This window comes from Eschscholzia californica, unplaced genomic scaffold, assembly GCF_041429995.1.
Source record: "Eschscholzia californica isolate CP2 unplaced genomic scaffold, dmEscCali1.0.p SCAF_6, whole genome shotgun sequence".
In the NCBI taxonomy this organism is placed as follows: domain Eukaryota; kingdom Viridiplantae; phylum Streptophyta; class Magnoliopsida; order Ranunculales; family Papaveraceae; genus Eschscholzia; species Eschscholzia californica.
Window position 1 is genome coordinate 13,682,392 of NW_028238483.1, and position 24,312 is coordinate 13,706,703.

Sequence of the window (24,312 nt, forward strand, 5' to 3'; positions counted from 1 at the left end):
ACTAAGATTCAAAACATAACCAACTTTTATAGCTCCAAAAGTACATGTTACATAAACCTAACAAGACTTAACATAGTTCCTGTTAGATACCTAACACATCTTCCTTAGTTTTCAAACCTACTGCTCTTCACAAAATGATGATAAACCCAACCTACTGTTCTTCACAAAATGATAAACCCAACCTAATGCTCTTCACAAAATTATCAACTATCTAAACATAACCATATTTCCATAAAAAAAAAAGAGCAAAATCTATAAGTATGTTCTTCACAAAATGATCAAAATGATAAACCCAACCTAATTACTTCTTCCCTGCTTTTCTTGGTTGTAACTTAGAAGGCCTAAATACTTGGTTCATTGGTATTGTTGGTGACCTGCCAAAGAATGTCCTGCATCCTGGATTTGCTGTGGATGTTGATGGTTGGGTTGTGGATGTTGATGGCTGAGTGGTGGTGGACTCTTGTGTAGATGGTGTAGCACCATTCATTCCCCTAGGCAGAGTTGGTGGGGGTCTTTGTGGTTGTGATTGACCACCCTTGCAGGTCCTACTGTTGTGACCCACACCACCACATCTCTTGCACTTCTTTGGCTTCTTTTGGCTGGAAGGTCCTTCATCTACACCTCTCCTCCTTTGCTTCTTTGGCCTCCCAGCTGGCCTAACTATGATGGGTGGAAGAACTTCATACATTGACTACAAACACCACCAACACATCACATAAACAATCATTAGGACAAGATTACCCAAATAACAAAGTAATATTTATCAAAGAAAAAAGCAATCATTAGCAACACTTACTTCACCCCAGTCTTTGCTTTGCTTCATTGGAGTTATAAATCCACCATATGCAATTAGGTAAGTACTTACCTTATGATAATCACTACAATATCTATCAATGAAGTTATAAGAAATGTTAAAAAGGTTTACACATGTTGTAATGTAATCTTAAACTACAAATGGTTAAAGAATTGTCAAAAAAGTTATAAGTTCTTACTCTGCCCATGATCTCCTAGTTTGCATGATGATAGGGACAGCATGAATGCATGGGATTCCAGTAAGATCCCATACACAACAGGAATAACTCAAGTTAGCCAAGTTCACAGTCCATCTATTTGCAGTATTTACCTCATACACATTGAAAAGATGGTCACTGGCTCCTTGGATTCTAAACTTGCTTATGCTCTTTTGATACCCATCTATTACCCTCTTGGCTCTTGGTACAATCCCATTGGGATCCCACTGTCTAGCTGTTTTCCTTCTCTCATATAGCAAAGACATCATCATCAAGTGAAACTTATCTATCATAGATGACAATGGTAAGTCTCTCAAGTCTCCTATCCAACTATTGAAGCTCTCTGAAAGATTATTGGTAATATGCTCACACTTAGTTCCTTGATAAAAAAAAGCTCTACTCCATGAACTAACTTCACACCTATGTAACCAAAGATATGCAGCTTCATTGTCTTTCTTCAATTGATCTGCCCACAATTGATAATCTTCTCTTTTATATGCCTTGGCTGCACCCCAAGCCAAATGCATAAGATCCTGACCACCATAAGACTTTTTGAAATTCTTATACATGTGCCTAAAGCAAAATCTATGAGGATTGTTAGGAAATAGTTGTGCAACAGCCTCTATCAACCCCTTTTGCCTATCAGAGATAAAAGTCAGTAATTTTGGATGCATTCTTATATGTTCACCTAGTTGTCTTAAGAAGTCATACCAAGTTTCAAAGATCTTTGACTTGCAGATGTAGAGGGCCAATGGATACAACCCATTATTCCATCCAAGGCAGTTGCAGACAAACACACACCACCATACTTCCCTTTCAAAAAGCAGCCATCCAACCCAATAACAGGCCTACACCCCTTCACAAAACCATCTAAAAATGGCTTAAATGCAATGCACAAGTTGTTGAAAGTGTGATCAAAATCAGACCTTGCACATGTAGCCATAAAGCTAGGGTTAGCAGCAAGCAAGTTCATACACATGGCAGGTGCCATTTTGTAACCATCCTCATAGTTACCAAATATCCTCTCAAGTGCTATGGACCTAGCTCTCCAAGCAGTCCAATAACTTATCTCCACTGTAAACTCTTTCCACATTGCATCCTTGATGTTTGTGGGATTAAAGTTTTTTGGTTTCAGTGATCTAATTGTTTCCTCTAAAACTTGAGCTACAAACGTACAATCAGCCATTTTGTTCTTCAATCTAGAGTTATGCTCACAAGTGTGGGTATTATCAAGTTGTTTCAAAACAATTGTGCCTTTGTCCTTTACACTCTTCCTTGCATAGAAGAACCAAGGACAACCACTGGCTGCATTAACACATTTGGCTTTTAATCTGTACTCCTCATTTTTGATGTATTTGTACTCAAATCTTTGATCCAGAGCATATCTTCTCAAGAACTTCCTTGCTTCATGTATATTATCCCACATAAGACCTACTGTTAGCACATCCTTTGCAAGTTCAAGCCTTTGGTGCTCCAAAGAGTCTTCATTGGTGTAAATGTTGGCTGACTCTTGCACAAACTCATTAAACTCTTGAGTTCTTGGCCTATAACCATTTTCATCTAAAGCTACATCTTCTTCTTCCTCAATCTGTTCACTGTCCTTACTTGGGTCATAATCATCATCACTTGATGAATTATAACTGAGACACAATGATATGAACATCTAAAAACCCTAAACAGAGTCTATAAACCCTAAACAGAGACTAAAAACCCTTATATGATATACATGGAAATAGTCTAAAAACCCTTCTATGATATACAACTAAGATAAACAGAGTGTAAGAAAGTATTTGTATGAACATTGAAACACACTTCTAAAAGAAACAAAGAAACAGAGACTAAGAAGCCATTTGTATGAACATTCAAGCTATTTCACCATAAACCAATCATAATAAACATGCTAAATAATCTTATAGTTAGGTTGATTATTACTTAGAGAGAAATGTTGGACCTTGGTCCTATCTTCATCGATTGTAGTTCAGGATTAGGGCTAGAGAGAGAAAGCTATTTCTTCCGTGAAAAGGAGCTGCAAATGGAAAAATCAAATGACCAAAACACTTTACAACTGATTCCAGAAGAAACCCCTAACAATTTCAGGTTGAATATTAGTGATCGAACTCAAAATCAAGTTAGGGTTTACCTTTTGGGGATGACGAACGAATGGAAACCAAAGGGTTCTCGCGGGTAATGAGTATGAATCAGTTGAAATTTGATTTGATACATTAAAATATTCTCGATTACATCTGGACCGTTGATCGGGAGATGAGATGGTGACCGTTAGATTAGATGGAGGATGGTACGAGGGGCAGTTTGGTCACGACTCACGCGTGTGACTCACACACTGACCAGTTAACATGGAAAAGACGGAAAAAGGGCAATTGGGGGTTAACGCCTAAACAGTTTTGATTTGGGGGGTGAAGTCCTAATATCACATAATAATTGGGGGTGTATGTCAAATTAACCCGGGGTTAATATACAAAACGTATATATCACTTTCTCTCACTTAACTTTCAGATTTGAAAATAGTATATTTTTCTGAGAACATTACAGCAGCATTTGTTTTCGTTTTTACTCATACATAAATACACATTGAATACAAATTATGAAACAAATACGTAAATTATGTGTTATTTATGACGAGGAAACTGTCATTTGTCATGTATACAACGTAATTTATCACATGTATGTGTGTCATGTTCATAAAGTACACATAATTTCTTTTACATCACACATCGTTTACATTCTGTTACAAAAAAACGTACAAAATCTTCTCTGGTTCAAAAATGGTACCCATCCATGTACTCTCCATTTGTGGTGTTGAGCAGGACAAACAACATTTACACTATATTGTCGAAGAGCATATCGAAATGCTTTTGCACCACCAGGAAACAACTGACCAACTTTAGTAAATATTTTATCCCAACCATCAGATTTTAGTTTTGTGGTCTTACTTAGATTGGATGATTATGTAGGAAATTCCACAAGTAACAGCAAAACTACAAAAAGAAAACATATACATTTGTCAACAAAACATATAATTTACTTGAAACGACATGTATAATGGAATAAATTATGCATACTGTTTCTTAAACTTCATAATGTGTTAGGAGCCAAACATAACTTTACTTTGAATCACAAGGTCAATGTTATGTGAAAAATATGTATAATGTGTAATAAATTACATATAATTTTTGGAACATTTATTGTACTATAAACGGCAACTGTTTTGGGAAAAAAAAATACGGGTAATGTTGAATAAATTATATATAATGTATGCAGATTTATAAGATGTTTTTGATATTATTTATAAAGGTCGCGGCTTTGGGGCATAAAGAATAATCTCCAGGGAATAAATTCTCGAGGGAATCCGTGTTTTTTTGTACATTCTCGGGGGCATATTTGTTATTAGTCCAAAAATTTATTTGATCAAACATTGCTTCTTAATCTTCATCTTCTCTATCACCTTCACCACCACAATTTTCCACCTCCACCACCATCCCAACCACCATTGCCACCTTTTCTCTAACCTCTCTTCTCCTCTCTCATGGTTACCCTCTATCTATCGGTCTCTTCCTCTCTCTCTTACTAATCTGTAATGAAGGTATTTCAATCAGAAAAGAAAGAATTTTGTTTAAAGGATTTATAGGAACTTGAAATTTTAGAGGTTAAAAATTGATTAAACAAAAACAAGTGTGCTAGGTTTCGGTGGTGGATGTGCCTGAAATAACATTAGTATTTAGACCTGACTAAGAACTCCTCGGGGTCCATGGGCATTGCCATCAACAGAGGAGACAATGTCTTCTTTTGGTATCTCATAGCATTATAGGGAAGAAGTGAAAAAAAGAATTTAATATTCAAATCCACCCACTATTCAGTTGTGATTTCTAAACATTAAACTAGTCTTCTTCTTCACCATCATCAATTGGTTGAAAAGAATATATATTTTTCTATTTTAATCTCCCATTTTTCTTTTCCTCTCAAATCACATTCACAAAAGTTTAGGTATTAGTTAGTACTCATAATCTGGTTTTAATTTGTTTTTTGGGTATTAGATCTGGGCATTTTGGTGGTGGTGAAAGTATTGGCTTTTGGGTTGTTTTGGTGATTCAGTAACAAGTGGTAAAAGTTATTTTGTTTTCTATATATATATATAGAGAGAGAGAGAGAGAGATAGAAGAGAAAACACCATGAGAGAGAGGGGGAGAGAAGATGAAGATTATGAGGCAATGTTTAATGAAGTCAATTTTTGGACTAAAAAAGGAATATGCCTACAAAGTCAATATTTATTGACCAAGTCTTTATTCCCCAGAGAGTTTTTCTTATTCCCCGAAGCCGCGACCTTTATAAAGTATGTATAATTTGTAACAAAATACATATATTTTACATTCTGTTATAAAAACATCATACAGAAGATGTTTGCGTAATGTATAAGAACTTTAGTAAAGAAATTAAATGCTACTTTTATATATGTGTTATGTTCAGAAAAAATCATGTAACGTCGTGTAAATTATATATCGTTTACATTTTGTTACAACCAAATCGTACTAGATCTTCTCTGGATAAAAAATGATATGTAATTTATTGTAAACGATCCGTAATTTATTTTAAATTATATATCGTGTGCATTCAGTTATAACAAATCGTACGAGATCTTCTCTGCATAAAAAATTGTACGGAAACCTTGATGAAGATTTGAAAAAATGATCTAAAAATCAAAATCTGTAACCTAAAAAAAGTAACAAAAAACATAGAGACAAACACTTCTTAATCGAATTAAATGAATTGTAAAGACGGATTTAACATTAACATCGTAAAATCGGTTATGAATCTTAGAGAGGGAAAATATTGAATAATGATGAAGATTTGATTAGATGATATAGAGAGAAATTTGATTATAATGAAATTCACGAACAAATAGTTATGAAAATTTTAGAGAGAGAAAATAAACATCATATATTAGAAGTTAATGAATTAGTAAACAAATCTTATAGAATTGGATCATAAATCTTATATGATCCATAATAGAGCAACATAATATGATAATTTAACATGAGAAACAATATTAGATCTTAACAATGGTGATTATAATGAATTCACAATGTCAAACCTGATAAAGGATGAATGTTTGCACAACAATCTAATGAAGATGAAACAAGATTTCTGAATTTAATGAAGATTTATTAAGTTAATCGTTTTAGTAAGAGAAAATAAATTGTTTCCGTTACTGAAGATAATGTAGCTAACATTACTTTGAATAGAAATGTAATTGGAGAGAGAATGTGGGAGATAAAAATGGAAAAAGATATTCAAGGATTTTGTTGGTAAATCAGTTATAATATATGAGGAAGGTTATATTAGGTATCATGAATTAATATATATTCTAGGGATTTGTGTTTTCTCTCTAGATGTATACCAATGGACTAGATATCAATTTACAATATTATTTTGGTTTTCAAACCCTTAATGGGATTAGAGTGGACTAAATGTCATATTAGGCCTTGTTTTTTGGGGCTATAAGCTCAAAAATTATGGTTTTGAAAACCCTAAGATTAAATAGATTCTTACTCATAATAATTATGGTTAGGAACAAAAAGAAAAGAAGATGAAGAAGAAATTTAATCATAGTAATACCTATAGAAGCAGCCGACTTCTCAGATTTGTTAAAGTCGATTTGTCGTAGGCAAATTCTTTTAGCCCACTTCACTAGAATCATTAAATCAATAATGTGAAAAATATTTTACAGAAGAAAAATAAAACTAACCTGTTGGATGAAGATTAGCATAACCAGAACTGTGGAGAAGAAGAACTCGATCATTCAATAGATACAATCTCAAAATTAGTTTGTAGTAGTTAAAGAAGAAGAAGAAGATAAGGAGAAGAAAAATAAAAGGCCTAACCTGTTAGATGAAGTTTAGGAGATCAACACCTTGCAGAAGAAGAACACGATCGACTGAAATTGAGAAACCGATGAGGAGAGGGAAAACGTGGAGAGAGAAAAAAAGAGGAAACCAAAAAAAGTTTTAAAATCTAAATATTTGGATAATTTGGGGAATATTTTTACTCCAAAAGTGGGCGCCTTTTTTTTATTATTTTTTTTTGTTTCCCACTAATCCTATAATATGTCCCTAAAATGCTATCATTTGTCCTTATTCTAGTTTTATTAGGGACAAATATTACAAAATTGTCCCCACTGTTCTTGAATTAGGGACAGATGTAAAAACGTGTGTCCCTATTGGACTTTTTTTTTGTAGTGGACGCTCAAGACAGTCAGGGTGTTCTTTGCAGTAAAAAGATTGAATATTGATTGAACCTTTTTAGAGGCGAGTTATGGGAACTCTCTGTGTTTCTTCTATGTTTTTGGGGGTAGAAGATGATGTCTTGTGGAAGACGATGGGGGGTCTTTTATAGACTTATGAGATGCGAGAAGCAGTCAAACTGGAGTTCTTGAGAATCTCAAGAATTTATTTTCTTCGACAAAGAAAAAGTACTACGAGAAGATCGAGAGACTTCGATACCCAGAAAGTATTGCAGACGACCGAGATCCTTTAGAGATAAGGTTTCGTCAAGAAAAAGTTTGAATATAGTAATGGATGTGTCATCATTAACTGTCATCAACCCAGACGAGGGCGCACATAGAGGTAAAATTGGAGGTGTAAGTAAACGAGGAGTAGTCAAAAAGGGACCAAACAAATCCTTTCTTGAGGAGAACAGCCAAGAATTTAGAAAACCATTGTATAGAGGCATGTTTTAAACTATGAAGGGACTTGTTAATGTCACAAACATGAGTCTTCCCCTTAGTGGAAAATTTGGGTGGTAGTTTCAAGTATACTTCATCATCAAGGTCTCCTTAGAGAAAGGAATTATTGACATCAAGTTCGGGAAGGTTCCAACCTTTGACTGCAACGATAGATAAGAGAAATCGAATTGTAACCAATTTGGGTCCATAGGTGAAGGTGTTGTGATAATTGAGACCTTCAATTCGGGTATAACCTCTTGCCACAAGACGTTTCCTATAATGTCACTTGTTGGGTTATGATACCCTCTTGCTAGTGTTGTATGCGGATTACTTTGACATCCAATGTCAAACACTAGCAATTCCCAAGATCATCATGCATAAACTAATGATTAACTAAGAGTTAGAGATTACCTTAATCGCTAATTCTCCCTTGAACCTTTCCAATCGCATGCGAAGAGCAAGAGCTTCAAGTGTAGCTCCTCTACTCGAGACAACGAATGGTTTACTTGATCTCCCACCTTGTATATTAGCTAGAATAACAATGGTGGTTTGATTAGAAGAAGAACTCCTTCTTCTTTCTTTGACTAGTTGATAGCTTTTGGAAATTAGCTCACTTTCTCCTCTCTACTTGGTGTTGTAGAGTAAGAAAACTCTAAGAGAAATTCTGCACCCTTATTTACTGACCTAAGGGTCATTATATAGAACCCTAATAAGAGTCCCACTCTTTGGAAGTTCCATAAAAGCCCCTTTTGAATAAAGTTGAAGGAAATCGTCAAAAATATAAACTAGTTTCTATCTTTTGATTCCCTGACTTGTGGATGTCCAAATCACGCCAAAATTGGCATATTTGTCCTTCCCTATTAGAGGAACCGTCCCACCAAATTTCAGCCCAATCCAAGCCCTAAAAATGCTCCAATCTCTTTCGGCCCATAACCCCTTTTTCGGGCCTTTTTGTGTTATCATTGCCCAAACTTCTTCTAGGCCTATGAGACATATTTATGGGACTATCCCATGTTAATATATCTCATTCCCACTAGTCATATCATCCGATTTTGTACTCATTCTTATGTGTAACCCGATATAAGATCTGGTCGAAGTTAGCCGCGAATTACTTCGTAATTCGACGATCGTAGTTGGTTTCTAGCTAAACATTACAATCCCTAAATCAACTGGACTTGATGATCTTCTTCACAAATTGTCTTATCTGACAAATTGCTCGCATTGCATTCTTGGTCGAAGGGCATCTCCTTCAAGGACATCTCCTTGCAAAGGATATTCCTTTCATCACCATGAGACGGTATTGAATTTCGTAGACTCGTTTGCAGCCGATAGGACGTTTGGAAGAAGGAAGAGGAGTGAGGGTCCAAGTTTTATTTATCTCTGTAGCCTGAATTTTCATTAACATTGCATCCTGCCAATGAGGAGACGTCATAGCTTGAGAAAAAGAAGTCTCAACAGTGGAGACAACATACATTATAAATACCTTTTAAGATTCAGAGAGAGATCAGACCAAAAGATAATTAGTTAGCGTATATGCAATTGGCAAAGGGGCATCAGAAAAGGGAATACCAACATTGTCCTAATCATAATCGGTCAAGCAAAATGGCGTTGGGAGTGTGGTACCAGAGGGAGAAACTGGTGATCGAAGGTCAGAGGACAATGTAGGTGTCGAGGCACACCTAATTGAGAATCTTAGGGATAAGGCTCAATTGTGGGTCTTGAATAATCGCAAGTGTAGGATCTCGAGAGATAATCTCATGATCTCTATGAGAAGACAACGTGGTCGAGGCAGGCACGCATAGCCTGGTGTAAGAAAATGTGCCATCGTCAGATGAAAAAATAAAATGCAAGGGGTGAAGAATTAGCATTAAGCGAAGCAAATGAGAGAAAAGCGAATTTTTGTTCACTAATAGTGACACTAGGAGACGCGAATATTTTCTTAGTAGTAAGATCATAATTGTGGTAACCTTTTTGTCTGAGTGCATAAACCACGAAGATATTTTGGATTAGCACAAACACCGAATTTATTCGGGATATTGAAGTTCTAGGAAAAAACACGAGACACCTCCTGAATACACGTGACTTGAGTAATGTGGAGCGATGCCAAGTTGTTTTTTATGAGGGAAAAAGTTCTCTAATAAGGGAGTCAGAAGCTTATTTATAAAAAAAACGGCATAAATCCAAATCGAAAGATGTGAGTTTGTCTAAATCCAAAGAGGACAAGCTGTTGGAATTTATGGACATATATTAATAAAATTAATACTATACTAATTAAAAGAGGTTTGTAAATAATTGTGACTATCCACAATAATTGTTTGAATTCAAATTTAATTACTAATAGTTATCTTTTGAAGAAGATACAAACCTTTCATTATAGTTGTCTTTTGATTTCTGTAAATAAGTGTTTCTCAAATTTGATTTAGTGTGGTCAAGATATATCAAAAGTGGAGAGAATTTGAGAGAGAATAAACTATTATATTAATTTTTGTGCTAACAATATCTTTGCCATAATCTTCATGTTCTTATGCTCCTCCTACCCGTTAAATGTTTGAAGGTCGTCGGCCGGAAAAGTGGCCGACCAGCGACCTTTGTCGGGGAAGACGATGAGGTGGCGATAAAATGAAGTGGCAGAGAGAGGTGATGAGATAGAGGAGAGAAGGTGATGACTAGTTAACGAAGTTATAACGGTAACTAAAAAAGGGGGTCATCTGGGTATTTTTGATAAGTAGGGGGCTAGACAAGAAGCTGGTCATAAAGTTGGGGGCTATTTGGTAAATAACCCAATTTTAAATTTCCTACTCGTGTTCATCTAAATGAGATTGTGCATGTAGTGGAAATAACGAGAAGATAAGAAAGGTGTATAATAATACTAAATGTAAAATACATCATTCATGATGGAATTATAGTATCTTATATTTGAGACAGTTAGTAAATCAATTTACTAAACTTCTGACGAGAGGTACGTTAAATTTTTACATCTAGAGAGATGGGGTTGAAACTCTTTACATAAAAGTCACCATTGACGGCAACCCAATCTAACACTAGGAAACGACTAGTCTTAGATTCAATGGGTAACAACAAGTCATTGATTAAGTGACTAGTTTCAACACTTAAATTATTATCTAACCCTATCTAGGATGATAAGTGTTGGTTGCTATGGACTAAGGTTGAGTTTATAACTCTTAATGAAGTTCAGTCAAAGACAAGTATCTCTAAAGTAGCAAAGATACCGGAAGACCTTCACCTATGTGAACTTAGAGGTGGTGCCACCTCTCATTAGATTTAGAGTTTATCTAAGGAGAGTTCATGAAACCAAGAAGCACATGGCCATATAAGTGCTAAGCGAGAAATGTGTGGAGCAAAAGAACAAATTGTATTGTGTGTGTGTGGTGTAATCGGTTTTATCACAATGAATAACTGGTTCAAAGCTACAAGCTACTTGGGATTTCGATAAAACTTTGTGCACTTACACTAAGGTATGGTTCAAATCGAAAGATACCATACTTTATGCATAATAATGATAGTGAACCGGCGGGACTCGGTTAGAGTCCCACCCAAGTAAGAATCTTGGGGATATCCTTTTGAGATATTATTGCATTTCTTGTATATCAAGTCTTTCCTTTATGTGTATCCTTTAGTATGTAAAGTTTCCGTTTAGTTGTAAACCTTACTAATATAAATGTAATACAAGGGATCGGTATACAACCATCCTGTTTTACCATATCTATTGAATCCTTTCATTGTATTAAAGTCGTAAACAATTTTAATAAAGTATTGTCATTTTTTTCCGATCTCTAATATCGGGTGTCTTCTCCGATCGTTAATATCAGTTGTTTGTCTGGTTAAAAGTACTCGTCTTGCACTTGCTGTTTGGTATTATATTTATCGTTGTCTGTATCACTTGCCTACTATTTCTCAGTATGACTACTCATGTTGAATCGACAATGTCGACCGGTTCCTCTTCATCTCCTACACCCACTATGGTATCCTTCCCGCAAATCAGTTCCATGATCAATCTTAAGTTATCATCCGACAACTATCTCCTATGGAAACTATAACTATTATCCCTACTGGAAAGTCAACAATTGCTGCCTTATATTGACAACTCGGTTATCCCCCCTTCTCCAACTATTCAGACAACTGACGGATCTCTGGCTATCAACCCTATCTATCAATCTTGGAGAAAGACGGATCGACTTGTGTGCTCGATTCTTTACAGCTCGTTAACTCCGGAAGCTATGACTGAAATCATAAGCATTACAAATGCAGCCGAGGTCTGGTCTCACTTAGCTCAGACTTATGCAAATCCTAGTGTTACTCGTTCTCTGCAACTTCAAGAAGAAATTCAGAATCTACGAAAAGGTACTGCCTTTATTACTAACTTCTCTCGCACCTTTCGTACACATCTTGAATCTCTTGCAGCTATCAGAGAACCTTTATCAGACCCGAAGAAGGTTTTTTATTTTCTCAAAGGGTTGGGACCCGACTATGTCTCTCTTGCCGAATCTATATTATCTAAGAGTCGTCTCCCGACCTTCAAGGAACTTCTCCCTATGCTTCAGTCACAGGAAGCACTTCGGGCATTGTTTCGATCTTCTCAACCAGTCAATGAAGGTGCGTATTACTCTCAAACATCTCAGAATTCTAACCGCCCTCAAAATCCGAGACAACAGCCTACATATCGGGCTCGATCTCCAAATTGTGATTGACGACAACAACCACAGTTTCGACCTCTTCCCATTGTCGATAGGAGGAACTCGGGTCCGACCAAACCCACAGGTCCGTATCTTTGCCAATGGTGTGGACGACGGTCATACTGCTGACCGATGTTATGATTGGATTGGTCGCCCACAACGGGACTCATCTTACCATGCTACGATTGCTCGTCGTTCGTCTTCTAGTGAAGCCCATGTGGCTGCGCACAAGGCCTCAGAAGATTTTACCGCAACCCTAACTGCACTTCAAGTCACCGACCGTCGAGACCCAGCCTGGTATGCGGACAGTGGTGGTTTTAACCAGATGTCTTCTTCTTCTGGTATGTTCACTCGCATTACTCCTTATACTGGTCAGAGTCATGTCAAAATTGGTGATGGTTCTCCTCTCTCTATCCCTCACGAAGGGACTCTTACTACTTTCTATGGAACCATCACTTTACTTAGGCCACGGCTTTGGGGAATAAAGAAAATTTTCTGGGGAATAAAGACTTTTCTTAAAACTAGTCAAATATGATTGTTTTTTATGTTTCTTTTTATTGCTAAGGGGCTTCTAATTTTAGAAGATGCTATAAAAAAAAGCTCCTCCATCTCATCACCTCTCTCTACCACCTCATCTTTACGTCATCTCATCATCTTCTCCGACGAAGGTCGCCGACCGGTCAATTTTCCGGTCGGCGACCTTCAAACATAAAAAAAAACTTTCAACCAAATTCGTTGTTTTCGAAGATGTCAAGTCACCGACGTTATTGAAAAACAATTCCAACCAACTAAACGAAAACAGAAAGCAAAGAAAAAGATTGGGGGTACTCACGTATTTGCTGCTATGTAAAGAAAGAAACAGGAAACCCTAACTCGAACAGCTTGAGCTTTTCATTTCAAACTTCCATTATTACAGATGATGGTATCTCTATTGATAGAAAGAGAAAAGGGGGAGAATTTAAGTTGTGGTAGATTGACGACTGAAGAGAAAGGAAACTGATACCAAAAGGATAAAAGAGGATTTAGAGGAGAGAGGGAGAAAGTGTGTCTGAAAATGAGGTCAAAATTAGGTTTTTAAAGTAGAAAGAAGGAAGACTTTCTTATTACACAGAAAGTCGCAATTTTTGAACAAACCATCAAAGGAAGACCTTCCTTCTTTCTTATTACACTGAAAATGAGGTCAAAATTAGGTCTTCCTTCTTTCTTATTACGCAGAGAAAAGGAAGACCTTTGGTGGTATGTTCTCACGAACAGACCATTGAAGGTCTATTCATGAGAACAGACCCTCTCTCTCTCTCTAGATCTGTTCTAGATAGAGAGAGAGAAAAGAAAAAAAAAATTTAGAAAGAGAGAGAAAACATTTTTTTTTATGTTTGAAGGTCGCCGGCCGGAAAATTGGTCGGCCGGCGACTTTCGCCGGAGAAGATGATGAGGTGGCGAGAGAACAGATGAGATGGAGGAGAACTTTCAAAAAAATGTATTCTGTATTCCCCATAAAAATTTATTCCCCAGAGAACTTTCAAAAAAATATGGATTCCCTCGAGAATTTATTCCCCGGAGAATTTTCTTTATTCCCTAAAGTCGCGGCCTTTACTTAATGCTCTTTTTGTTCCATCGCTCAATAAAAATTTGTTGTCCATTAGCCGTTTAACTGATGACTTAGACTGTTTCATTCTATTTTCTAAGACTGGTTTGGTGTTTTTTCAGGCGAACGGAAGGACACTGGGAACCAGCAGTAGATGCGGCAATCTTTATGTATTAGACTTTTCACACCACTCCTCCTTATTTAGTTCAACCTTCATCTCTCTCAATGCACCTCCAGAAGTTTGGCATTCACGTTTAGGGCATATTTCTTCTCGCATTTTAGAACTTAAAAAAAACAATGTTTAATTCAGTTTCGTCTAAGTCTAGTCCGATGACTTGTACTCCTTGTCAAATGAGTAAAAGTGATCGTCTTCAGTTTAATTTAAATGAAAAACGTGTGGATTCACCTCTTGAACTTATTCATATTGATGTATGGGGGCGCACACCAATTCTGTCTTCTTAAGGTCTTAAATATTACATTATTTTTGTTGATGACTTTAGTAGATTTTGTTGGTTCTACCCTCTTCGTTTAAAATTTGATTTTTTATCTGTCTTCACTAGCTTCAAATCGTTAGTTGAAAATCAGTTTGCTACTACTATTAAAACTCTTCAGCTCGATAGAGGGACTGAGTTTTTAAGCTCTACCTTTTTGGCCCTTTTAAATAAATGTGGTATTGCTCGACGTCTGTCTTGTCCCTACAATCCGGCTCAAAATGCTAGAGTTGAGTGAAAGCATCGACATATCACAGAAACTGGTCTCAGTCTCCTCGTTCATAATAAACTTTCGTCCTCCTTTTTGGTCGATGCCTTTCAGATTCTTGTTTTTCTCATTAACCGCATGCCTACGCCGGTTCTTCAAGATGCCTCTATGTTCTCCACTTTATTCGTTAAGTCTCCCTCTTATTCAATGTTACACACTTTTGGTTGTCTGCAGTTTTCCTTATATACGTCCTTATGCTTCTAACAAATTGTCGCCTTGTAGTCTTCCATGTGTTTTTATAGGTTATAGCCCTCACCACAAGGGTTTCAAATGTCTTGATCGCTCTACAGGACGTCTCTATATCTCCCGTCATGTGGTATTTGATGAGTCTGTTTTCTGTTTCATAATGGTAAAGTTTCCTCCACCTCCACAGACCTCTTAAGTTTTAATATTTACCACATTTGCCCTTACACCCAGATCCGACTCCACCCTCTACCTCAGTTGAGACTACATTACCGTCTCGCATAGTTCACCTTGACTCGTCTGTCCCTTACCTGACTTGGCCAATTTTGAGAGCCCAAATTTAGCTCCACGACCCTTAGCTGCTGATAATTTAGGGTTGGATCGGGATACTAACCCAACCACTCCACAACCAGAGTACATTCCTCATGGGCGTGGACCAGACCCGCCCTCTCTTCGGACACCGGGTTCGTTGTTTCCACTGTCTTTATCTTCCCCGGTTCAGTCCGGATGTGGTTCGAATTGTACTACCTCGTCTACCAGGTCTGACTCGGTCTTGGTGCCTTTGTCTGTGCAACCAACAACTGACTCATCTTCCTAGGCCCTGTCCTCACCATCTCATGGCCCACGAGGATATCGTGATGTGCAACAGTTGCTGGACGAAACGTCTATTATGGTGATCAGTCTTATCTTGCTTCACAGGTATTATGTCGTTACCCCATTCCTCTTCAAGATTCTACTATTTTTTGTGATGTTGGTTCTTGTTTCTTTGCTGCACTTTCGGCTATTAAGGATCCACGAGGTTATCGTTTGGTTTTTTCTCTCCTCATTGGTAATTGGCCATGGAAGATGAAATGGCAGCTCTTCGCAAACAGGACACTTGGACACTTGTGCCTCGTGCTCCCTCTATGAATGTGGTTGATTGTAAATGGATTTATCGGACGAAACTGAAACCCGACGATACTATTGATCGATATAAGGCTCGTCTTGTGGTTCATGGTTTTACCCAAAAACCGGGGCTTGACTTTGATGAAACTTTTAGCCTTGTTGTCAAGCCGGCTACCATTCGTAACATTCTTTCACTGGCAGTTTCTAATAGTTGGCCTATGTTTCAGTTGGATGTGAAGAATGCGTTTCTTCATGGGGAATTACAGGAGGATCTCTATATGGCTCAGCTGCCTGGTTTTACTGACCCATCCTACCCGGAATATGTTTGTCGCCTTAAGAAGGCTCTATATGGCCTTAAGCAGGGGCCTCATGCTTGGTATGATCGCTTCAACACTTATCTCACTCGTCTTGGTTTTAAGACGAGCAAGTCCGATACATCTCTATTTATTCTATCTACCGTTGCTGGATTTGTTTACTTACTTTTGTACGTCGAAAACATTATACTTCCAGGTGGAAATTCTTCTGTCATCTCAGATATTATATCCTCTTTAAACTCAGAATTTTATATGAAGAATTTGGGTTCTTTGCATTCTTTTTTGGGTATTAAGGCAACTCCGAATGAGAAGGGTCTTTTACTTACACAGTCTAAGTATGCGTTGGATATTCTTAAGTTTCTCAATATGGATGGGGTCAAACCATCACCGACTCCTCTGTCTTCCGGCTGCCATCTTCCTGCAAGTGGGTATCCCTTTAGTGATCCCACCTTATACCGTAAGGTTGTTGGTTCTCTTCAGTATATCACGTTAACCAGATCAGATCTTGCATTCTCCGTTAACATGGCATGTCAGTTTATGCATGCCCCAACTCAGGATCACTTTTAGGCGGTGAAACGAATTATTTGTTATCTGCTCAATGGCACTATTCATCTTGGTTTACAAATTTATAAAGATTCTTCCAGTATTTCTCTTTTGGCGTACTCTGATGTTGATTGGGCTGGGTGTCCTGACACTCGTCGCTCCATTACAGGTTTTTCTATTTTTTAGGGTCAAATTTAATTGCTTGGAGTGCGAAGAAGCAGCCCGCGGTCTCTCGCTCGAGCTCTAAAGCTGAATATCGAGTTGTTGCTGCTACGGTTGTTGACTTGACGTGGATAGGTTTTGTTCTCATGGAACTTGGTATCTCAGTAACTTCACCTGCTCGAGTTTTCTGTGACAACAAGAGTGCGATTCAGATTACTGTAAATCCGGTATTTCATGACAAAACTAAGCACATTGCGCTGGATTACCACTTTGTTAGAGAAAAGGTGGCGAATGGTTCTCTTCTTATCAAGTTTCTTCCCTCACATGATCAGTTGGCCGACATTCTCACCAAAAGTCTTTCTCATTGGCGTTTCTTGGATCATTTGTCCCAAATTGAATCTGCGGTCCAGCCTGGCGTTCAATTTGCGGGAGGGTAATGATAGTGAACCAGTGGGACTCGGTTAGAGTCCCACCCAAGTAATCTTGAGAATATCCTTTTGAGATATTATTGCATTTCTTGTATATCAAGTCTTTCCTTTAGTATGTAAATTTTCCGTTTCTTGGATCTTGTGTATCCTTTTAATATGTAAAGTTTTCGTTTAGTTATAAACCCTACTATTACAAATGTAATACAAGGGATCTATATACAACCATCCTGCTTTACCATATCATGAATCCTTTCACATAAATACTACTATCTTTACTTTGGCAAAAGAGTTTTATTAATAATTGTCCAAGTGGGAGATTGTTGAAATTTTTAGACATATATTAATAAAATTAATATTATACTAATTAAAAGTTAAAAGAGATTTGTAAATATATAATTGTGACTATTCACAATAATAGTTTGAATTCAAATTTAATTACTAATAGTTATCTTTTGGAGAAGATACAACCTTCATTATAGATTTCTTTTGATTTCTATAAATAAGTGTTTCTCAGATCTGATTTAGTGTGATCAATATATATATCAAAAATGTAGAGAATTTGAGAGAGAATAAACTATTACATTAATATTTGTGTCAACAATATCTTTGCCATAATCTTCATGTTCTTAAGCTCCTACCCGTGAAACCTTCATTAATTACTTGATGCAGTTTCACAAAGGCTTGTCACATCTTGGGAAACAATTTGTCTTGTACGTTCAAGTAATCTCAATCGAGAGGGGGCAAATATTGCTTTCAGAAAATTATTCTATTCATCATTATTTGTTTCCAAAGACAATTTTACTAACACGAACCACATCAAAGATGTATCATAGTTTTAGTCTCACCTAATTTTGTCGAGGGGTATAAGAATAATTTTCTTCATGTGTGATACCCTTCAAGTGGAACCAAGATGGTAAGTGTTTCATAAATTAGATTTTGTTGTCGGTGTTATGGTTCACTTGATATTTCTTTTTCTTGCCAAAATTATAAGTATCTATTTTACTACCTATTTGGTGTTTGTATTTTGTGTATTTTATTGGTTGGATTTTATAGGTCTCTGTCCATTTTAATACTGAGACTGGGGTTGCTTTCGAGTAAATTACATATAGTATGTACAAAATAATAAAATATATTTTTGGGGAATGAAAAGGTTTCTGTGGTTTTGGCCATTTCTTTTCTTTTGGATTCTTCTCGCTTTTGCTGCCAGCTTTTACCTCCTCCAGGAACTCTCTCTCTCTCTCTCTCTCATCCTCATTCATCAGTTACTATCTCTATCTTTGATATAAAAACTACCCTCATTTATAGACAGTGAGAGACTGAGGAGAGAGAAAGTGAGAAGCTCAAACTCAATGATGGCGGTCTGGGTGGTCTCCTTCATCATCATCTGCATTTTGCAGTGGAGAGCTGTTTTTGTCAATGGAGCCACAGATCAAGCTGATGGTAACCACCATTTCTTATCTTCCATCCTAGCTCCTCCTCTTCTTCATTTTTCTTTACAGATCCTACCCATATCTAGTAGTATTATAACTAATAGATTTTGCTCTGTTTTTGTTAAGACTAAGCTCTCCTCCCTGAGTTTTGTTGAATCTACAAGTTTCAGCTCAAAATGGGGAGGCCTTATTTTTAGGGTGTATTCATTTGGAAATGGGTTTGATCTAAAAGAAAATGTTTATCTTTATTTAGAGGAGAGTGGATCAGTAAGAGAATGGGGATCTCTCTAAAAGTTGCAGGCTTTTTTCCTCTGTTGTCCTCCCACCCCACCCCCTCCAAAAAAAAAAACTGATCTCTTTATTGGTCATGCAGCTATTTTGGTCAATTTGTTTTGTTATAAACTTCATCTATTTCAGGTTAATTTTGATCCTAGGGTCATGGAGTTAGTCTATTTCTTCCTCTTCCTTTGATTGAATGGTAACCAAGAAGCAATGGGAATGGTGTTCTTGCTTGCTTTTACTTACTCCATATGTTTCTCTAGTATATTTTAGTAATTTACATATAGAATCCAGAAATTGAAGGTTTCATAATTTGAACAATAGGTGGATTTATGGTAACTCCAGTTCTTCATTGTTTTATATATCACAAATTGGACATGCTAGAAATTTCTAAAAATAGTAGATTTTAGGCCGATGAATCTCCTTCGGCGTTGTTGTGGATGATATCTACAATTATGTGTTTTCGTGGCCCTTGATGAGTAGATTTCGAGAATCAGAAAATGCGTTATTTTGTAAATGGGGAAATATTGGTTTTTACGAGAGGAGAAACCAAGAAGACAATCCTCTCCTTCCTATCCACGTATTGCCTCGATTACTTTATCTCTTCATTTTTTTCAGTGGAGGAGTATCCTTTTGAGTAAATGCATTGTACTGTTTTAACCAGAAACATAAAAACAATGATCGATTCCTCTAGATAGCGCAGGAAGTCTACTCCAGTTTTTTCTTTCATTCACTTTTAGTGTCGGTCACTGTACTCACACAGTTCTAACTTCTAACTAGATCAGCACTCATGGAGGTGGTTCGTTAAAGTCCTGCTTCTATAATTCATAAATTGACTCCAGTGTCAGAATTTCTACATGTTTTGCTTGAGAAAATTATGGTTGTGTGGACATGATTATACCCCTAGTAGTATTTGTCCTTCTATTTATGTTCTTAACTACTCTAGTGTTAACTCATACACAGAAGAGCATTTGACATTTGAGCAGGAATTTTACATTCAATCACCGCGAGCTTCTCGTTTTGATAGTTGACTCGATTAACTAACACGAACAGATTAACCGATTAGAATAATTTGATTGTTCATGTAGCATTAATTATATTTGCACTCATACTTTTTGAGAAAGTGATATATCCTTTTTAAGCACCATACCCAGCATAAATGTCAGTTTTATTTATCAAGGAAATGGGTCTATCTGTTTTCAAATTCTCGTTCACTTTGTACTTTATCGACTAGTCCTATAGGTGAGTTATGTCACTTTGCTGATTCCTCCTTTATATGTTTAACCAACAGCTGCTGCTCTCGGGGTCATGTACGGAAGCTTAAATTCACCACCTCAGTTAACAGGTTGGAGCTCAAACGGTGGTGATCCATGTGGGCAGTCTTGGAAAGGCGTAACTTGCTCTGATTCAGCCGTTACAGAAATGTGATCGCCCTTTTTCCTATGTTGAATGCGCAGGATCCAAGTTTTCTTGCCTGTTCTGATAAATTATGTTTCATTGTATCTAAGCAGAAAATTATCTGGACTGCAACTTTCTGGTTCAATGGGTTACCAGCTAGCTAGTCTTACTTCATTGAAAATCCTGTAAGCACAGCATATTCTATACTGTGTGATGGTATTTTGTGTTATCCTGCTGAGGTTATTCATAAATTGTCAATATCATGTAGGGATATAAGCAATAATTTTCTTGGAAACCAATTACCATATCAACTTCCTCCAAATGTCGAGCGATTGTAAGTAGAGTAACAACTATCAAACATTTCCTCTCTTTCTTTTATTTTTCTTGTTGGATATATAACAACAGTTTAAAAATGTTCTTTGCAGAAATCTTGCCGGAAATTCCTTCAATGGACCCATCCCCTACTCCATTTCGGATATGACGTCCCTTAAGTATTTGTAAGTCAAGTTTTCTCGTTCAGTCTAGTGCTTATTTAGGTGCAATATATTAGTCTAGTAGAGTCGAAACTAAACTTTGTGATTGACAAATGTGTAGAAATGTGAGTCACAATCAACTTCAAGATCAACTTGGTGACATCTTTGGAAAGCTTTCAGCTCTCACTACATTGTAAGTCGCCTTGTTTTTTGTTTCATGAATAACCTTGATATCCGTTAGGACTTAAAGTGGTTATTCTTCTTCTTCAAGGATTTTCTGCTTTCGATAAGAATACTAATTATTATCTTGTACATGTAATATAGGGATTTCTCTTTCAACTCTCTGACGGGCTACCTTCCGGAGAGTTTTAGCTCCCTCTCAAGCATGACTAGTATGTAAGTAAAACAAGAGATGATAGGCTATCGGTTAGTATTTAATGTTTAGTCCTCCCTTCCTTTCTAATTTTTTATTTCCCTATAGGTATTTGGAAAACAACAAGTTTTCAGGCACCATTGATGTCCTCTCAAGTCTTCCTCTTGATACTTTGTGAGAGCTTTATCTTCTATATCATAACATGTTTTCTCTTTTTAGTTACACTGAACGAATTCCACTTTCGGCATTTCTTTCAGGAACATCGAAAATAACCAATTTAGTGGTTGGATTCCTGGCCGATTGAAAAGCATAAACAATCTCAAGTAAGCAATTAATAAAAACAGTAAGCAGTTTTTTTTCTTCAATTAGAAACACTGATCTCTTTCATTTGCATCACACTCTTTTTTATTATAATTTTACAGGACAAGTGGTAACTCATGGAGCTCCGGCCCTGCACCACCATCACCACCATTTATACCTCCACCTCCACGTGCCAAGCGAGTTCATAAATCTACTGATGATGATGATAATAAACAATCTAATGAAGGTGGAAAGAAGTCAGGAATTGGAGGTGGAGGTATAGCAGGAATACTGATATCGATTTTGGTTATTGGAGCTGCGGTGGCATTCTTTCTCCTGAAGAGAAGATCCAAGAAATCCTCAGATATTGAAAAGATTGAGCTCGATCGGCCTTTCAATCCTCCAGCTTCGACTGAAGTTAAAGGTAATCATTCTAAATGAAATCTTTGGTAATTATTTCACCTTGAGTGTATTATCTCGATTTCTTTTTCTTTTCCGACTGAGATGTTCTAATCTGGGGCCGAACTTCAAGTCATACTCGACACTCACTTTCAGTAGTTATTGCAGAGATGAAGTCTGTCCAGAGTGCCCCAGAAGATGACACAAAGACATTAGAAACTTCTGGAGCAATAAACCTTCGACCTCCACCTATTGATCGGATGAAATCATTTGATGAGAAGGACTTTTCAAACAAGCCTGTTGTTGTCAAGAAACCCATTACCGAGCCCATTAATTCTACAGTTTACTCTATTGCTGATCTGCAAATGGCTACAGCTAGCTTTAGTGTAGAAAACCTCATCGGAGAGGGTTCTATTGGACGTGTTTATCGGGCTCAATTTGATGATGGAAGGGTAATATTTGAGTCTTGATGCATCAATCTCATTGTTTTCTCTTCGTAACTAAACCAATTAAATTCTCTTCTTCATTTCCTCTGGTACTGTATAGGTTATGGCTGTAAAGAAAATAGATTCATCTGCTTTGCCAAACCAATCATCGGAAGATTTCTTGGAGGTGGTATCAAACATCTCCCGCTTACATCATCCAAATGTAACTGAGCTGGTGGGATACTGTTACGAGCATGGACAACATCTACTAATCTATGAGTTTCATAAGAACGGGTCGCTTCACGACTATCTGCACCTCGCAGATGAATACTGTAAACCACTTTCTTGGAATACCCGCGTCAAGATTGCTCTCGGAACTGCACGAGCCCTAGAGTAAGTTATCTTTTCTTTGAGCTCGTTTCTCTTGACAAGATCCAGTTCTCCCACAAAATATATTTTTGAGCAATTTTTTGCCGGAGTATTGTGCACAGTTGCATTTTCCTAACGAATGACTAGTTTTTTTTCCTCCTTTTTCCGTTTGAATGATAATGAATAAGTGTAGACTGATAATGATTTTATTCAGGTATTTGCATGAAGTTTGCTCACCGTCTATTGTTCATAAGAATTTCAAGTCGGCCAATATTTTACTGGATGTAGAACTCAACCCTCACCTTTCAGATTGTGGATTGGCAAACTTTGTCCAGAATGCAGATCATCAGGTAAAATATTCACGTCCTTCACTAGTGCAAATCATTCCATAATTCCTTTAACTTTCTACGCATGATGAACCGCCAAAGTTCAAGTTAGATTCGTACAAGTCAGATTCCGGTGCTTACGTAGACTCTGTGTCCTTCGAGTCCTACCATTTGGGGACCATACCCTTAATGGTTGAGGACAATCACAATTACGTCTTTGAACAATTGGCTGCTCATCCCATTTTTATTAAACCAAAGAGAAGGTCTACAGATAAACCTGGCACGTCACTTAATGTTGGTTCTTCTTCATCACTTTTTGCAGGGATTGAACATTAATTCAGGTTCTGGGTATAGTGCACCAGAAGTCGCCATGTCTGGCCAATATACTCTAAAGAGTGACGTTTATAGCTTCGGAGTTGTTATGCTAGAGCTTCTAACTGGTCGGAAACCTTTCGACAGGTAAAACTACCACCCTCAAGTTCTTTTCTTGTATAAGTTTTTTTTATATAAATTATTAATATGGTGGATGATCCCGACAGCTCAAGATCGAGATCTGAACAATCATTGGTTCGGTGGGCAACGCCTCAGCTGCACGACATCGATGCGTTAGATAAGATGGTTGATCCCGCACTCAAAGGGAAATACCCTGCAAAATCTCTCTCTCGTTTTGCCGACGTGGTTGCTCTATGTGTTCAGGTAATATATATGCTCATTAAATAACCATTATCAAAACTTTGTAATGTTTTAATTCCGAAATGATAATCTTTGGTGCAGCCCGAGCCAGAGTTCCGACCACCAATGTCGGAGGTGGTACAAGCACTGGTTAGGCTAGTTCAACGAGCAAACATGAGTAAAAGGAATCTTGGAGACGGGCAACGATCGGACGACACAAATGTGCATGATGACATGGTTTGAAGATCAATACAAGGATTTTGTTATCATAATCTTACATATAGGCTTTGAAGTTATTAGTGGTTGTTCTTTATACATGCATAGAGAGGAGGTTTATACTCTTGTTGTCTAATGAGAGATAGTGAAGGAGGTATTATGTTATGTCAATTGTTTATTACATAAATGCTCAAAAACGGAAGTAGAGATACCTGGATATTCTGTAATGAAGCTTCTCTATCGAATTTCTGCATCTTCTGTCATGTCTGGCTGATTAACACCCGATTTATTCGTACTGGCAAACTTAGTGAGTTCCAAATTCCACAGTACTTCTCATATGAAAGTACTGCGAA

General features: G+C 37.1%; 2 protein-coding genes and 1 pseudogene across 3 annotated transcripts; 2 read left to right on the forward strand and 1 right to left on the reverse strand.

Annotated features, from left to right (window-relative positions):
- Positions 1–301: 301 nt before the first annotated feature.
- On the reverse strand, positions 302–2,673 carry LOC147531846 (protein FAR1-RELATED SEQUENCE 6-like; annotated as a pseudogene).
- Positions 2,674–11,984: 9,311 nt separating this feature from the next.
- Positions 11,985–14,179, forward strand: LOC147531847 (uncharacterized). Its single transcript, XM_086649845.1, has 3 exons — positions 11,985–12,360; positions 12,497–12,838; positions 14,148–14,179. Exons 1-3 carry the CDS (start codon positions 11,985–11,987, stop codon positions 14,177–14,179), a joined length of 750 nt encoding a protein of 249 aa, XP_086505971.1.
- A 4,044-nt stretch (positions 14,180–18,223) lies between these two features.
- Positions 18,224–24,222, forward strand: LOC147531848 (protein STRUBBELIG-RECEPTOR FAMILY 6-like). Of its 2 annotated transcripts, none has more exons than XM_086648840.1 (16): positions 18,224–18,739; positions 20,300–20,432; positions 20,520–20,591; positions 20,675–20,740; positions 20,832–20,903; positions 21,001–21,072; positions 21,204–21,275; positions 21,361–21,426; positions 21,510–21,575; positions 21,675–21,976; positions 22,120–22,403; positions 22,498–22,769; positions 22,960–23,095; positions 23,394–23,530; positions 23,611–23,767; positions 23,846–24,222. In XM_086648840.1, the coding sequence occupies exons 1-16, from the start codon at positions 18,649–18,651 to the stop codon at positions 23,984–23,986; spliced, it is 2,139 nt and encodes a 712-aa protein (XP_086504966.1). In that variant the 5' UTR covers positions 18,224–18,648; the 3' UTR covers positions 23,987–24,222. The 2 variants fall into 2 exon arrangements, with proteins under 2 accessions (XP_086504966.1, XP_086504967.1); XM_086648841.1 differs by having other exon boundaries at positions 18,458–19,207.
- Positions 24,223–24,312: the final 90 nt, after the last annotated feature.